The sequence below is a fragment of the Dama dama genome, chromosome 22 (genome assembly GCF_033118175.1).
Source record: "Dama dama isolate Ldn47 chromosome 22, ASM3311817v1, whole genome shotgun sequence".
NCBI classification, from domain to species: Eukaryota; Metazoa; Chordata; class Mammalia; order Artiodactyla; family Cervidae; genus Dama; species Dama dama.
Window position 1 is genome coordinate 6,365,797 of NC_083702.1, and position 15,189 is coordinate 6,380,985.

Below are 15,189 nucleotides of genomic sequence, written 5' to 3' on the forward strand. Positions count from 1 at the left end.
ACACACCCAGCCGGAGGGCGAGCCCCTCGCCCTCCCCACGGCCAGGGCTCCCACCCAGGCAACCAGGCCACGGCCAAGAAGTTGAAACACTTTATTTGGTTTATAAAATTCCACGTTCCGAAAGCAAGCCTTGAGCAGGGCTGAAGGCGCAGGACGCTGTTTCTGGGGTGGGGGCTCGGCCCGGAACACCTCTGAGAGCTCAGCCGGTCACCCCCTGGGCTGAGAGCAGACAGGCGGCCTGTGGCTGTGGGAGCCCAGCAGTGCCTGACCCGCAGCGGCTGCAGTCCTCGGAGGGCGAGGCGTCCTCATTCCGAGAGCCGCCGGCCGCTCCTGCGGCCCTGGTTGTCCCGCCACACGCGGTAGTTGAGCGCGGCCGCGAAGGCCAGCCAGGCCAGGTAGGGGTACAGCAGGCAGGCGGCCGGCGGGCTCACCTGGCGCCAGGCCATGGCCGTGGCTGCTGCCATGCCGCCGGTCAGCAGGAGATCCACAAAGGCCTGCAGAGACGAGGACAGGGAGACCTGAGGCGCCACGAGCCACGGGCCAGTGTGTCCCAGCTGCCCACTAACCACAGCGGCAGAGGGGACTCTCCAGCCGCCTCTCAGTGACCTGGCCAGGCCCCGCGCCCATCCTCTGCCTCAGCTTCTTCATCTGTAAAATGGGAACCGTCACCCTTGCCCGACTGCCACATGGAGGGGTGCACAGCATCAGCCGTAAGGTGGGCTTTCCTGCACCCAAGGCCCCTAAATCCACAGAGCTTCAATCAGAGCACCACAAGGCTTCCTTCATGGAGGAAAAGCAGCTGAGGGGCACTGGTCCCCTAAGAGCTTCTGTGTTTTCTCTTTTTGGCCACACCCCGTGGCATGTGGGGTCTTAGTTCGCCAACCAGGGATCAAACTCAAACCCCCTGCACTGGAAGTGTGATGTCCTAACCACTGCACTGCCAGGGAAGTCCTAAAATATTTATATTTATTTGGCTGCATTTGGCTTAGTTGCAGCATGGGGATCAGGTTCCCTGACCAGGGATCGAACCCGGGGCCCCCTGCATTGGGAGCGCAGAGTCTTGCCACTGGACCACCAGGGAAGTACCCTCCACTAAGAGCTTCTGAATGGACCAGGAGCCATGTGCCTCCCCTGCCCCCCACCTTTAGATCCTGGGCCTGGGGGACTGGGATATGGTACCCCATGTCCTCCCACGGGGGGCCCATCTCCAGGGACCAGGGAGACAAGCCAAGGCCACACTTACCCAGCCCATTTGTCGAGCGCCAAAGAAGAGGGGAGGCCATGCCCAGTTCAGAGCCAGCTGCCCAGCGTAGAGGCCCAGGGGAACCACCGCCTCCTTCGAGAAGCCCCCCAGCTCTTTCCAGATCATGTAGGAGCCATACCTGAAACAGAGGCTACCAGTCAGGGCACCAACAGGGAAGAGGCCAGGGGCCTCCCTGGAAGGCAGGAAGCCACACTCACCTCTGAGACCACGGAGTGATGACTCAGGCATGCACTGCCACTGACTGCTGTGTGACCTCAAGGAACTTGCTTAACCTCTCTGGGCCTTTGTTGCTCATGGGGTTGCTGCGGACATTCTAGTTAATATGTTGGCGGTGCTAAGGGCAGTACCTGGCTGCCCTTAGGACGGGTACTCAATAAATAATTGAGTAGGACACTCAATAAATAACTGACATCATCATCATCAGTGTTGTCAAGAGTAAAGCATGTACAGAAGACATGCCAGTGAATGTGCCTTAGGGGATTTGGGGCTGGGCCTTAGGAGATAAGGATGAGTTTGCCAGGGTTAGGCCACAAACATATGTAAAGGTTTAGGCCTATAGAGCTTCCCTGGTGGCTCAGACGGTAAAGTGTCTGCCTACAATGTGGGAGACCTGGGTTCAATCCCTGGGTTGGGAAGTTCTCTTGGAGGAGGAAATGGCAACCCACTCCAGTATTCTTGCCTGGAAAATCCCATGGATGGAGGAACCTGGTAGGCTACAGTCCGTGGGGTCGCAAAGAGTTGGACACGACTGAGCGACTTCACAGGCCCATATACGGGCTTCCCTGCTGACTCAGACAGTAAAGAATCTGCCTGCAATGAAGGACACCCAGGTTCAACCCCTGGGCCGGGAAGATCCCCTGGAGAAGGGAATGGCTATCCATTCCAGTATTCTTGCCTGGAGAACTCCCATGGACAGAGTAGCCTGGCGGGCTACAGTCCATGGGGTCGCAAAGACTCAGACACGACTGAGTGACTAACACTTTCAGGGACATACATGAGACCTGAGTCAGCCTGTGTTACTGTCGACAGTACCTCAAGGTCTGAGGGGGGCCCTGGGGAGGTAAAGCAGAAGAGAACCTGGTCCTGGGGGGCTCCTAGGACCACAAGGGCAGTGATACCACCACTGATAACAATAGTTACTGCCCTCCCTCATAGCTCAGTTGGTAAAGAATCCGCCTGCAATGCAGGAGACCCTGGTTCGATTCCTGGGTCAGGAAGATCCACTGAAGAAGGGATAGGCTACCCACTCCAGTATTCTTGGACTTCCTTTGTGGCTCAGCTGGTAAAGAATCTGCCCACAATGCGGGAGACCCAGGTTCGATTCCTGGGTTGGGACGAAGCCCTGGAGAAGGGAAAGGCTACCCACTCCAGTCTTCTGGCCTGGAGGATTCCATGGACCACATAGTCCATGGGGTCGCAAAGAGTCGGACACAACTGAGCAACTTTCACTTCACTTCACTTCTTCCACATTTACACATGCAGGCACCTCTCTGCAAGCATTAGCTCACTCATCCACCATGAGGTGGGCAGGACTGTCACCCCCATCTCACAGGTGTGGAAACTGAGGCGCAGAGGGGAGAAGTGCTCAGAGTTCTTGGCAGGCTGTCGGGAGGTGAGTCTGCTTTTGAATCCAGCTAGTCTGAGGCCAGAGGCTGAGCTCTCTACTCTGAGAGGTTTGCCGAGTTCCGCAAAAAGAGAGGTGATGCCAGACTGACGCTCTATCGGAATCTCGATGGGGAGGGGAGGCCCAGACGCTGGAGCAAGTGGAGGCAGCAACAGCGGCGCCTCTGGACCAGGACAGTGAGGAGAAAGCGGGATGCGGGAAGAACCACAGGCCAATGGGGCAGGGCCCGGGCTGGAAGAGGGTGCGGCCCGGCTGACACTCAGGCCTCGAGGACCGTCTTACTCCCATCAGGAGCCTGGGGCATCGGCCCGGTCTCTGCTCTCTGCCCCCTGCAGTCCCACTGGGCTGGCACAGAACCTGCATGTGGGTTCGGAACATTGCAGAGGACGGTGGGAAGCTGACCAGTCTCCTGGGTGCAAATCCCGCTGCAGCCAGCAGGGTGCGCCCTCCCCCACCTAGCCCTGCTTTTCCCTTGGCACCTCGGGGGTCACGTCCAGGAAGGCCTGTGGGGTCCCTACTCCATAGCCCTGTGTCCTTGGGAGGTCTCTCGTCAAACGAGGGGTCGTGAATCCTAACAAAGGCAAAGCCTGACCCCAGGCGGATGCGCAACAAACTGCTGCTGCAGTCACTGCTATTGATCTTGGAAGCATCCGCCTGCCCACGTCTGAACTCTACACACGGGGCCGGCCTCTCCCTGAAGTTGTGAAAGCAGCCAGAGTGCCAGTAAGGGGTTGCCGCCCCTTCCAGGAGGCCTCAGAGGAAAGCGTTCGGTTGTGCAACCAACAGGCCTCACAGCTTTCTCCACTTTCACTTGCCAAACGGGGCTGGGAAACAGTGCCCGCTTCCCCATGGGCACCTGGAGAGTTCACCTCCGGAGGAGACGCTCAGGCCTCGGGCCTGGGCCCCCCCTGCCCCACCTGCCCGGCAGGTGGACAGACCCAGGGGCCACGCCAGCGCCTGCGCCCACCTACCCCATGGCCGAGTAGAGCGTGCCCCAGATGGGGGCCAGGATCCAGCGGGGCGGGTGCCACGGGGGCTTCTGCAGGCTGGCGTACCAGCGGAAACCCTCTCCGCGGATGTACTGGGTGCCCAGGAAGCCCCCCAGACTGGGCACCAGCGTGAAGCCCACGGCGGGCACCCAGGGCGGGGCCATTGCGGCTGCAGCTGCTGTTCCGGAAAGTTCTGAAAGAGAAGACAGGGCTGGGGTGAGAGATGGGGAGGCTGCCTCCCCTGGGGAGTGGGGTGGGGCCTCCCCTGGCGTTTCCTAAGGACCTACTGTGAGCAGATCTGCAATGGGTCTGTTACCGGCCCCTCGTCCCTCATGGACTGACCAAGCAATTGATGGAACAAGCAGGAGGTGCAGAAAAGACGTGCGAGGCTGGGGGGTGGGGGGTGCTGAGTTCACCCTACAGCCCGCGGCGCCCCAGTCCAAGAGCTCCCGGGAACACACTTCCACCCAAACTCAGGCCCCACCCACAAGACTGCCCTGATGGGCAGGTGCCCCCAGGAGTCCCTGCCCGCTGCCCGCTCCACGCCGGCCCCTGCTCCAGCTGCCAGGCTCCCCTGCTCTCGCATCCTCACCCTTGACCTTTGGTCTCCTGGTAAATGACCCCTCCTCTCTGCCTGATTCAAGGCTGTTTGGGTAGCCTCCACCAAGAAGGCCACCCAGCCCTTCCTGCCCAGGCCGAGTGCTGGCCCAGGCTCTACAAGGCTGTGTCAGTCCACCCCTGCACGCAGAGCTCCGGGACTTCCCATTCAGTCACTCATTCACGCGACAGCTTGTATCAGACAGCTTCACTCGAGTCCCCACTCCCCACCAACGTGCTGTGAAAAGTCAAAGTCACTCAGTAGTATCCGACTTCTCTCTGCGACCCCACGGACTATACAGTCCATGGAGTTCTCCAGGCCAGAATACTGGAGTGGGTAGCCTTTCCCTTCTCCAGGGGATCTTCCCAACCCAGTGACCTCCAACAAATGATGGGACATCAACATCCCGACCTGGGTCCAGCCCAGTAGGGGTATCTCTGTGTACAGGTGTTTCACCATCAGCCCACAGGTCTGCCCTGAAATCGCCTCCCCTTCGCTGTGTTCAGAGAGGGAAAGCAGCCTTCCTGGGGTCACACAGCACTCTGGGGCCAGGCTCTGGCCAGGTCGAAAACCTTAAGGTTGTGGGTTTTTGAAAAGGGACAGAGTTTAAGGCTGGTGAAGGCCCCTCAGCAGCCCTGAGAGGCTGGCAGGGCTCAAGGAAGGAGTGCTGCCGACACCATCCCCAGGGCTGGAGCCCCCCAGGCAGGGGCCGAGGGGACTCAGTCTTCAGGTCTCTCCACTCTCCGTTGCCCAGCAGCCCCCAGGTCTGCGCTGAGGACCTACCGGGCGCCAGAGAGCTGAGCTCACTGGGGCCGAGAGTCCAGCCGGCTGCACGCTGGGGGCCAGTGCTGCCTGGATGTGCCATGGGACCCCCAAACCTATCAGCACCCCTGACGGGGCCTCGGTTCCCTCATCACAAAATGAAGGGCCCGAGCTCCCGCTCACACACCCTGACTCCAGTTGGAGGGCCCGGGGTGTGTGTAGGAGATAAGCAGCCCCGGAGCAGGACTCGGTTCAGCACACTTGCTGGGTGGGGGCTGGGCACCACGGTGGGTGGAGGAGAAGGGGCCCAGACCTCAGAGCAGGCACCCCAACCCGGGGTCAGAGAGAAGAGGGTGCACGAAGGACAGGCAGCACTTTGTCCCAGGACACGGGAGGGGAGAGAGGCCGGAAGGCACCCGGCAGGAGGGGCAGGCAGGTGCAGAGACCAGGCTGTGCCCACCCGCAGACAGCGGGGAGCCCTCAGGCCGCCGGGTGAAGGAAGAAGGCTGACGGGGGCAGAAGGGCAGCTGCTGGCCTGGAGCACCGCGAAGCACCGGAGATGCAGAAGCAAGCTCAGTGCCTAGCACCGGGGACTGCAAGGGACGGGTCAACCCCCAAGTCCAGCTTGGCGGACTCTTTAATAACGTGACAACTGTCCTTATTCAGTGCAGAAAGCAGAATATAAAATAGACGACAGAATGATCCCGATTTTAGCAAAAAATAGATAACATGGATACGCATTTTAAAGACGGACCTCCCTGGAGGTCCAGTGGTTAAGACTCTACCTTCCAATGCAAGGGGTGTGAGTTCAACTTGCTGCAGGGTGTGGCCAACAAAATATTTTTTAACGTAACAAGCACGTGAAGACGTTAACAGCCGTCATCCCCCTAAAGCGAACACCTCCTGGGAACCGCTGTGAGCCTGGCCCGAGCATCGTCCTTTCTGACCCTGCGAGGGGCCCACACCATCTTACCCACCCTGCCCACGGACCCGAGGTGCCGAGGGCGGGGGCAGTTGCCCAGGACCCCTCCACAAGCAGGTAGCTCGGGAGGCTAAAGCCCCCGCTCACCAGCAGGACTTAAGATGCTCTGTTACTGTTTTCCAAAATGTCTATAATGAGCACACTTTTAAACAGTAAGCCACATGCCACAGCTTAAGATCCCACATGCCGCGACTGAGACCCAGTGCAGCCAAATAAATAAATAAATATTAGAAAAAAGTAAAAGGAACAGTCGGAGGGTGTTAGGCATCTAGCAGATTCCGGCTCTGCCATCCAGCGAGTGATTGCTCCCTCCCCGGGCCTCAGTTTTCTCACCTGTGGAATGGGGCCAGTGAGCCCCCCACCCCCCACGATCGCTGCACAGGTGAATGGTGAGGATAAACACTGCCCAGGGCTGGCTCCTGATAGGTAAACCAGCCTGTGTTTCTCCCTCACCCCCTCCCGCCCACCCCTCCGGTTTCCAGGGGCACGGAACTGTTCCTGGGTCGGGGGTGAGGATCTGATCTCACTACAGGACAAGGCCCACCTCTGCCGGGTCTAGGAGAGCTCTGGCCCAATGCCAGCGGGACGTGGAGCCCGGGGACCCGGCCACCACTGTGTCACTTCAGCAGAGCCCAGGACACCTTAGCTGCTCTCTCGTCTACACCACCCGGCACAACCCTGCTCGGCCTGTTTAACAGACGTGTTGAAACCACAGTCAAGTGGCAGCCTTTGGGCAACCATAACGAGCTGCGTTCAGGGCCCGAGGGCTCCCCTGGACCGTGACGTGGGCTGGGCAGGTGGTAGGGCTCCAACCCGCACTGACTCTCACACACAGACAGGCACACCGAGGCCCAGAGGCCCAGGGGCAGGCCGGAGGTCAGACCCTGAGCCGGGCCAGAGCTCAGGCCTCCTCGGGATGACCGTACACACCTTCCCCAGGACAGTCCCAATTTATGCCCAGTTTGTCCCAAATGAATGACTCCCCCCGCCAGGAGTGTCCCTGTTACAGGTGACCAAGGTTAATGCCACCGGCATAAGACACGCGTCCCAGTTCAGCGAGGCGGACGCGCTCCCTGTGGTGTTCTTGCCACAAGTGCAAACTCGGGTCCAGTCACGAGAGACTGTCACAGTCCCGGCTGGAGGAACATCTGACCACACACCTGCCCTGCCCTCCAGCACTCTTGAAAAGGGACAGGTCATAGAAGGCAAGGAAAGACAGAAGGATACATCACCGACTAAGGACAAATAATAGCTAAACAGAAGGTGGGATCCCGGGCAGACGGTGTCCTGGGCCAACGGATCGGATCGTGTTAGCAGGGTTACCAACAGGGTGTGAATTTCCTGGTCCAGGAAGGGAAGCCGGGTGAAGGGTGTGTGGCAACTTTGTACTACCCCTGTACTTTGTCGTAAGTCTAAAATTAGTCCAAAATAAACATTTTTAAAAAGACTGTCCTGCTTTGGACACAAATTTTCATCACCTCCTTGTTTCTCCCTATATTCATCACAGCATCAGTCCCTAACCTCCACCGCTGGCCCCAGACGCCCCACCTGCCACCAAGGCCTCTCAGAGGCTCCTGACCATTTGGTTTTTATTTCCTGTTACTTGTGATTCATTTAAATGAAAGGCATACACACACAAGAAACCATTTTAAAGTGCACAGTTTGGGGGCAAATTCATACATTTCCAATGTTGTGCAACCATCTATATTAAGCTCCAAAACATCTCCATCACCCCCCAAAGGCCCAGCACCCATGAGCGGTCACTCCCCGGTCCTCCTGCCCCCAGCCCCTGGCAACCACCAGCCTGCTTCCTGTGTCTATAGATTTGCCTTTTCCGGACATTGCACCTAGATGGAACCACGCAATTTGTGGACTGTGGGGTCTGGCTTCTCTCACTGAGCGTGTTTTTGAGGTTTATGAACATTGTGGCCTGTGTCCATACTTCTCCCCAAGGTGTCGTGGGCAGGTCTCACCTAGTCACAGCACCCAGCCGGTGCCCAGGAAATCCCCAGCGTGCCAGCTGACCGGGCTGGAGAGCCCGTCACCCTGGCCCCTTGCTGGGCAGAACAAGCAGAGGCCTGGGAAGGAGTGCTGGCTCTCCCAAGGCCGCAGTGACAGAGCCCGGCTTGAACCCCATGCTTCTGCCCACCCGTCCAGGCTGCTGTGTTTATGCACCGCTGGAACAAGGGGATTAATGGGTCTGCCCAGCCCTGGGGTCAGAAAACACATAGCTCAGATGCCCACATGGAGACAGTCAGACAGGGAGCTTCCTGGGCCTCATGGGGACGGCCAGGCTCTTGAATCATCCGATTAGGGGACCCACCAGGCTGAGTCACGCTGGGCTGGGCAGGGCTGGGTGGGGCAGCTGGCCCAGGCAGGCCTGAGAGGGAGCCACTCTGTGATGGGGTTGTTGTTCAGTCGCTCAGTAGTGTCTGACTCTGCGACCCCATGGACTGCCGCACGCCAGGCCTCCCTGTCCTTCACCAACTCCCAGAGCTTGCTCAAACTCATGTCCATTGAGTCAGTGATGCCATCCAACCATCTCATCCTCTGTCACCCCCTTCTCCTCCTACCCTCAATCTTTCCCAGCCTCTCTTCCAATGAGTTAGCTCTTCGCATCAGGTGGCCCAGGTGTTAGGGTTAGGGACCACCAGCAGTCAGGAAGGGGCTCAAGCAGAGGGGCAAAGCCACCCACCTGTCCTTTGTCTGCTTCCGTCAGAGGGTGACTCAGAGCCCGAACTTTGGGTCCGTCCCCAACTTTCTTGGTGAACTCAGGCCAAAGCTCTGCTTTGGGCCTCAGTTTCCCCTGACATCAGGTGGCTACCACCTGCCCTGCCTGCTTCATGGGGTCATGGGGAGGCTCAAGGGATGGGAGGGTCAGGGTCGGAGGCCACGCGTCCCTGCAGGAGAAGACCCAGCCTCATGGGTCTTCAGACCCAAGGCTGAGAAAATGTCAGCCGGTCTGTCAGCCAACACTCAGGGGGTGAAAATGCTTCTGAAAGGCCCCACCCTTGAGGCCTGAGGCCACTGAATCCGAGACCAAGAGGGCCAAGCAGAGCACTCAGGCCCTGGGGTCAGGAGAAGGCGCTTGGCCTCTGAGAGTGAGCAGGGTGGGGAGGAGCTTGGCAGAGGCCCAGGCTGGGCTCACACTGGGTCAGCATCGCTCCACCCAGCTTCACAGCAGCCACCGGGGAGGGCCCAGCCGCCTCTCAACTCGGGCCCTGAGGCCTACACCATCTCAGCCTCTGGCCTCCGTGGTGCACACCACGCTCCAGATGAGGAAACCAAAGCACGGGGCGTCCCAGAAGCTTCCAGGCCTGGGTGACCCTGAAGCCCACACCACCCCTCCAGGCCCTGATCTGGGAGCCTGCTGGCTCTGGGTCATACGGCCAGTCATGATGAGGGCTGGGCCACCTCCCCTCTGCCAGCCTCTGCCTCCAGCCTGAAAAGGCCTGCCCCAGAAGCCCCCCAGGTCCAGGGATGTGGGGTGAGCCCTCAAGCTCCTCCCACCCCACCTCGGCCACTCCACCCTCTGCCTGCACGCCAGAAGATTCTCTCAGGGCCAACAGCCTCGCTGTCTCCAGCGTCAGGGCCAGTGTCCCATCCCCCGAGAGGGATCAGGCCCCCACTGGGCCTGCGAGCAGCAGTTTCAGGATCTGAGTCCTCCCAGTCCCCCTGGGGCGAGACCCAGGCTCTCCGGTCCTAGTGATGCTTCATTCCTGGGCTCTGTGTCCCTGTCTGCGAAGTGGGGGTCGAGCCAGCTCTGGAGGAGCCCTATGCTCTCTGCGGCCAGAGAAAGCAGGGGACAGAAACCACTGCCCAGAAACGGAGCAGAGTTCTGCCGTTTCTGTGCTCCCCACCCCCAGGCTGTCCCCTCCCAGGCCTTATCTTTCCTGCAAGCCACCACTGATGGTCCCAAGGACTTGTTTTAAGGCTCTCCCCCTCTTTTTTTTTTTTTTTTTTTAATGACTCACAGCTAATCCTCCTCAGAATAAGCTCTGTTCATCTTTTTCATTATGAAAATATCCAATGTAACAGGCCACACAGATCTAAAAGAGTCTGCCTCCCGCTGGAAACCCAGCCGGTGTGGGATGGGGGCGGTGGGGGCTGGGGGTGACTAAAGGGAATCCGCTTTATGGAGAATGACTAATTTTTTTAAGACAGAGAGCATACGAAGACATTGCCAGCACAATCAAAAATAAGTCACAGGAAATACAAATGAGAGGCGGATTCAAAAATGAAATTGGGAAAGGTCAAAAGCATAGGCAGCAGAAAGGAGGCTTGCCCTCTGGCAGTGCCCCCCAAGCCCCCCCACCCCTCTCCCTGGCAATCCACTGTCAGTGGCTTCTGGTTTCTGCCAGATCCAGCCGGATACCATTCAGTCATGGGTGGGCGGGCAGGCACGTGTGTGTACACACATACACACATAGACACACTCTGCAGGCAGAGAAAGTGGCCTCTGGGCTTGCACTGTGGAGGCGGCAGGGCTCTGCCATCGGACCACGAGAGCATCGGAACCCCGGCTGCCCTGCTCTGAGCCCCTGGGCCGTGTGCTGGGTAAGTGCGTCAGGCCCCCCTCTGTTCAAAGTCTCCCCTGGACGCCTAGGATTCCCACTGAGCACCCCCCTGGGGGTACTGAGCCCCTGTTTCCCTGCTCTCCAAAGAGGCTGGCTGCCTCCCCTCCCTTCCTCCCCAGCTTCTTTCCCAACCCAGAGCTACCGGGCCGGGGCGGACCCTGCCTGCTGCCGCCCTGTATGGGGTGCCCACACCTCACAGAGACACGGGGGCCCGTGGCCCTGTGCGCCAGGCACCCTGGGCCGTGCTCCTCGTCCACAGCCTCCTCCCTGGACCTGACCCTCTTGGAACAGCCTCAACCCCATATACCCAGGGGAGGCTTGAGTCCTGGTCCTCCTGCCGTCCACTCCAGAGCACGTGGCCAGTACCAGGGACCATCATACTTCATCAGGTCAGCGGAGAGACTCCCAACCCAGGCCAGACCACGGGGCCTTTGCCAGGCTGCTCTGGCACTCAGCATTGTGTCTGTAGCTGGAACCCCCACTGTAAGCTGACAGGGCAGAACAATCCCCAAGGAAGAACCAGGCATGGCTCTCTTGACACAAGAGAAACCATTTTAGGACTGAGCCGTTTCGTGATCTAAGCCTGGCTGGGGTGCTTTGCCCTTGAACAGATCCCAGTAATAATCTTAAGGGAATGAAAGAACAAACAGGCAAAAGAAGTAACAACAGCAAAGATAATAAGTCAGTTGTGAAGACTCCCAGTTGTTTCAGTGGTGAAAGTTAGCCTGAAACACTCTTTTTTTTTTTTTTTTAAGCTGTTTTGCAGAATTTCATCCCCACCCTCGCAATCCCCACTCCCAGCCAACAGATCGACTGGAACCTAAGGAACAAGAAGTTGACCTTTGCTGATCCCTTGTGATTTCAACCAACAGAAGCTTGGACATTACTGAGCTTTGTCCCAATTCTATGAATTCTCCTCCACTCAAGCCCCTTTATGAATACGCATGGATGCTTAGCTGCCTGCAATACAAGAGACCCGGGTTTGATCCCTGGGTCAGGAAGATCTCCTGGAGAAGGGAATGGCTACTCATTCCAGTATTCTTGCCTGGAGGATTCCATGGACTGAGGAGCCTGGCAGGCTACAGTCCGTGGGGTGGCAAAGAGTCGGACGTGACTGAGTGACTAACACACACATTTTGCTGTAGGAGGAGATACTGCGTTGGGAAAGCTGCAAGATCCTCTCCTTGGTTGTTGCAAGTAATAACTCCTTCATTCTCCCCGTCTTTGGCTTGGTTGTGCCTTTTGGCTGGGCACCCACCAAGAGGCAAACCCAGTCATCAGGGAACACCACACCCCTGCCACCAGGGCTCCCAGCTCCTCTGCAGGGGGGCGGGCAGCTCACAGGCAAGTCCGGAGGGGCTCTGCCCACGCCAGGGGCTCAGGCTGCAGTTCACCTGCGCACCTGAGCACCAGACACTGGGATCTAGGGACCCGGTTCCAAGGCTCCGCAGGGCCTTCACTGGCTTTGAGCAAGTGACCTCCCCCTTCGCCTGGGTTTCCTCCCGTACAAATGGGGTGTCTCAAGTGGGTCAGGAGCACGAGGTCTCCCTGGCATTTTGTGATCCTCAAGTACCCGGCTCTGCCACTCCCGCCCTCTGCCGGCCTCAGCGGCTCAGCTAGGGAATGGGCGGGAAGCAGGGGTGCCTGGCCCCCGGTGGGGTGCAGCAGGGCGGGGTTGCCCAAGGTCCCCCTCCCGCGCCCCCCATCTCGCCAGGATCCCGCCGCGCAGGAACGCGAGCGCGGAGGCCAGGACTGGGGTCCCCGCCGCGCCCGCCGCCCCCGCCGCCCCCGCCGCGCCCGCCGCCCCTCCGGCCGATCCGGGTCAGAGGCTACCCCGTGGCCTCCCGCCGCAGTCTCCCGTCGGACCCCGCGCCGGCTGGAGGGTGATGTCTCGGGTCGCTCCCTGCGGGGGGCCCCCTTCCCGCCACCCCCTTGGCGCCCCGTCCCCACTCACCAGCGACGACGAGGACTCGGCTCCGGGAAGGGCAGTGCGCGGCGGGAGGTGACGGCCCTTCCCGGGGCCGGCCCCGCCCCGCCCCGCCCCGCCCGGCCGGCCCTGCCCGGCTTGGCTGGAAGCCCGGGCCGCGCCGCCCACAGCCCCGCGGGTCCCGGCGCTTCCGCCTCCGGCCGCAGCCTTCCCCGGGCGCGAGCGAGTCTCGCGGCCGCTGCTCCTCCCCGCGGTGGCCGCCGCGCCGCGCAGACCCAGCCGGCGCTGCAGGCAGGTCCCTTCTCTTGAGCCTCATTTTTCCCGTCTGTAAAATGGGGCGATAGAGGCCACCGATCTCAGAGAGGGGAATTGCAGTGCCTAACGGCAGAATCCTAAACAGCCTCCTACACAGCTGCCCTGGACCCCCATCTCTGGAGGGGTACCCCAGTTCCTTTAGCAGTTGCCCCAGGACAGAAGGCAGAGTGCACTCTGAGTCTGGGCTTAGCTGCCTTGTGGCTGGCTTGCTCTGCCTCCATCCCCTCATCTGTAAAATGGGCCCAGCGTGGTGGGACTGAGGAGGATGCCACGTGGTAATACCGGAGACCACAGAAGCTGGACATTCAGTGAGCATCACAGCCCAGAGGTGGCCTCCAGTTTGCCAGGGTCACTCCGACGAGACAGCATGTCCAGGTCTGGACCTTGAGCACCTCACCACTTCATCTGCTGGTGCTGCTCAATTCCTGCAGCCCCAGGCCTGTCCTGGCCCCCTTGGCGAACTTGGCCTGGCATGGCCCCAACCACAACTGCCCACACTGGACACTAGAGGCAGGGAAGCAGGGGACAAGGTGAACCATCCCTGCGCCCCCAGGGCTGGGGTCTGACTTTCCTAGGCCCTGGCATTTCTGCCTTCTGGGCCTCTTCTGCCTTTGACGGTGTTGATATAAAGACAGGGATGAAAAAAGGATGACGTTCTCTTCATCTTTTTCTTCTGATTTTAAAAGAAATTACGTTTTCCTGGATCCCTCAAAGTAGCAGGGCCCAGGCATTGCGGCTGTTGTTTCTAATGAAGTGGGTCTGGCCACGCCTCCCAGCGAGCTGCCAGCCCTGGCCCTCTTCCTGCAAGGAGGTGCCCGGTGGCTTGCCCCGGAAGCCCCGTGGGGGGAGGCATCGCAGCTTCCCTCCCGCCCAGCCCCGCCTGCATGCAGGGCTCCAGGCCCACAGGGGAGCCTCCTAGGAGGCAGAGATGTCCACTCCCAAACCCCTGCTGCACACCAGGGCCAGGCTGGGGGCTGGGAGCAGAAGAAACCTACCCGGGCCCTCCTTTTTTATAAAGGAGACCCTACAGTACACAGGGCCAGTGGCTGCCCGAGGGATTCACACACGGGGCCAGATGAGATGTTGGGTGCCCCTCCCGTGCTGGGAAGCCTCCGGTTAACTTGCGCCTCCCTCTGTCCTATCCCAGAGACCCCACCTGAGCCTGGTCTGCTGTCCTCCCTAGCTGGCCCCCAGCTCCTCTCTTGCCCCTTCCATACCAGCCCCCCCCCGACTCTGCTCAGGATCCTCTGTGGCTCCCACTGCCTTAGGATCCAGTCCAAGCCTTTTACCTGACGCTCAAGGCCCCGACTACCTGACCCTGTCCCACCTCCATGACTGTGCACATATTTCCCCTCATCCTGGGCAACTTGACATCTCCAAGGCTGACAGCTCCAACACAAGCAAAGCCCAGTCAGTCCAGGAAGGAGGCGTGGAAAACACCCTCCCAAACCCCAGAGAATGCTCAGAGGTGACAGGGTCACCCTGCTTGCCAGTCGGTTAGGCGCCTGCGTTCTTGACCACTGTGTCGTTCGGCTTCTCAATTCCAAGTGTGATTCAGATGGAGTTATTTCCCTCTTGTTTTATCTGTGTGTTTACCTTCTTACATGAGTAATTCGCATTTAAAGGAACTGGAAAATATAGACAAAAGGAAAAAAATAAAGTCACCTGCTCTCCCATCACCCACCGTCAACACTTAGAGAGTCTTTCTGTGCCTTTTTCTAAGCATATAGGCACACGTTCCTTTGCATGGATGCCTTCAGGCGGTACAGTCACTGGTTCTGTAAATTTGTTTTCTTCCCCTTACAATAAATCAAAAACCTCTTTCTACTTCATCAAACACTTGTCTGCATTGTTTCTCTTAATTGTGAACTGTTTCAAACAAACAGAAACATATATCAAACAGCCCTATACTGATTCGCCTGCTAGAGAGAGTGGGCATGATGGCCAGGCCAGAGGAAGACCCCTGGGAAGATGAAATTGAACTCTCTGGGGCACAGACTGGCCTCAGCCTCCCTAAGCGTTGACAAGAGTCCTCGGGGGCAGCCGGAGGGCAAGGCCGGGGTGCGGCTCCCCTATCAGCGTGTGCGGCAGGGCGGCGGTGTGGACATTCAGTACAAAGCAGTCAGAGGCGCGGGTGGTTTGTCTTCTTGC

At 59.1% G+C, this 15,189-nt stretch overlaps 1 protein-coding gene and 1 non-coding gene across 2 annotated transcripts; both read right to left on the reverse strand.

The window, feature by feature from the left end:
- Positions 1-74: 74 nt before the first annotated feature.
- Positions 75-12,832, reverse strand: TSPO (translocator protein). The gene is made up of 4 exons (XM_061124372.1): positions 12,751-12,832; positions 3,860-4,070; positions 1,244-1,382; positions 75-494 (listed from the first exon to the last, which is right to left on the reverse strand). Exons 2-4 carry the CDS (start codon positions 4,039-4,041, stop codon positions 306-308), a joined length of 510 nt encoding a protein of 169 aa, XP_060980355.1. The 5' UTR covers positions 4,042-4,070; positions 12,751-12,832; the 3' UTR covers positions 75-305.
- TRNAG-CCC (transfer RNA glycine (anticodon CCC)) lies at positions 1,009-1,081 on the reverse strand. Its single transcript has one exon. It is a non-coding gene; the product is annotated as a tRNA-Gly (tRNA).
- Positions 12,833-15,189: the final 2,357 nt, after the last annotated feature.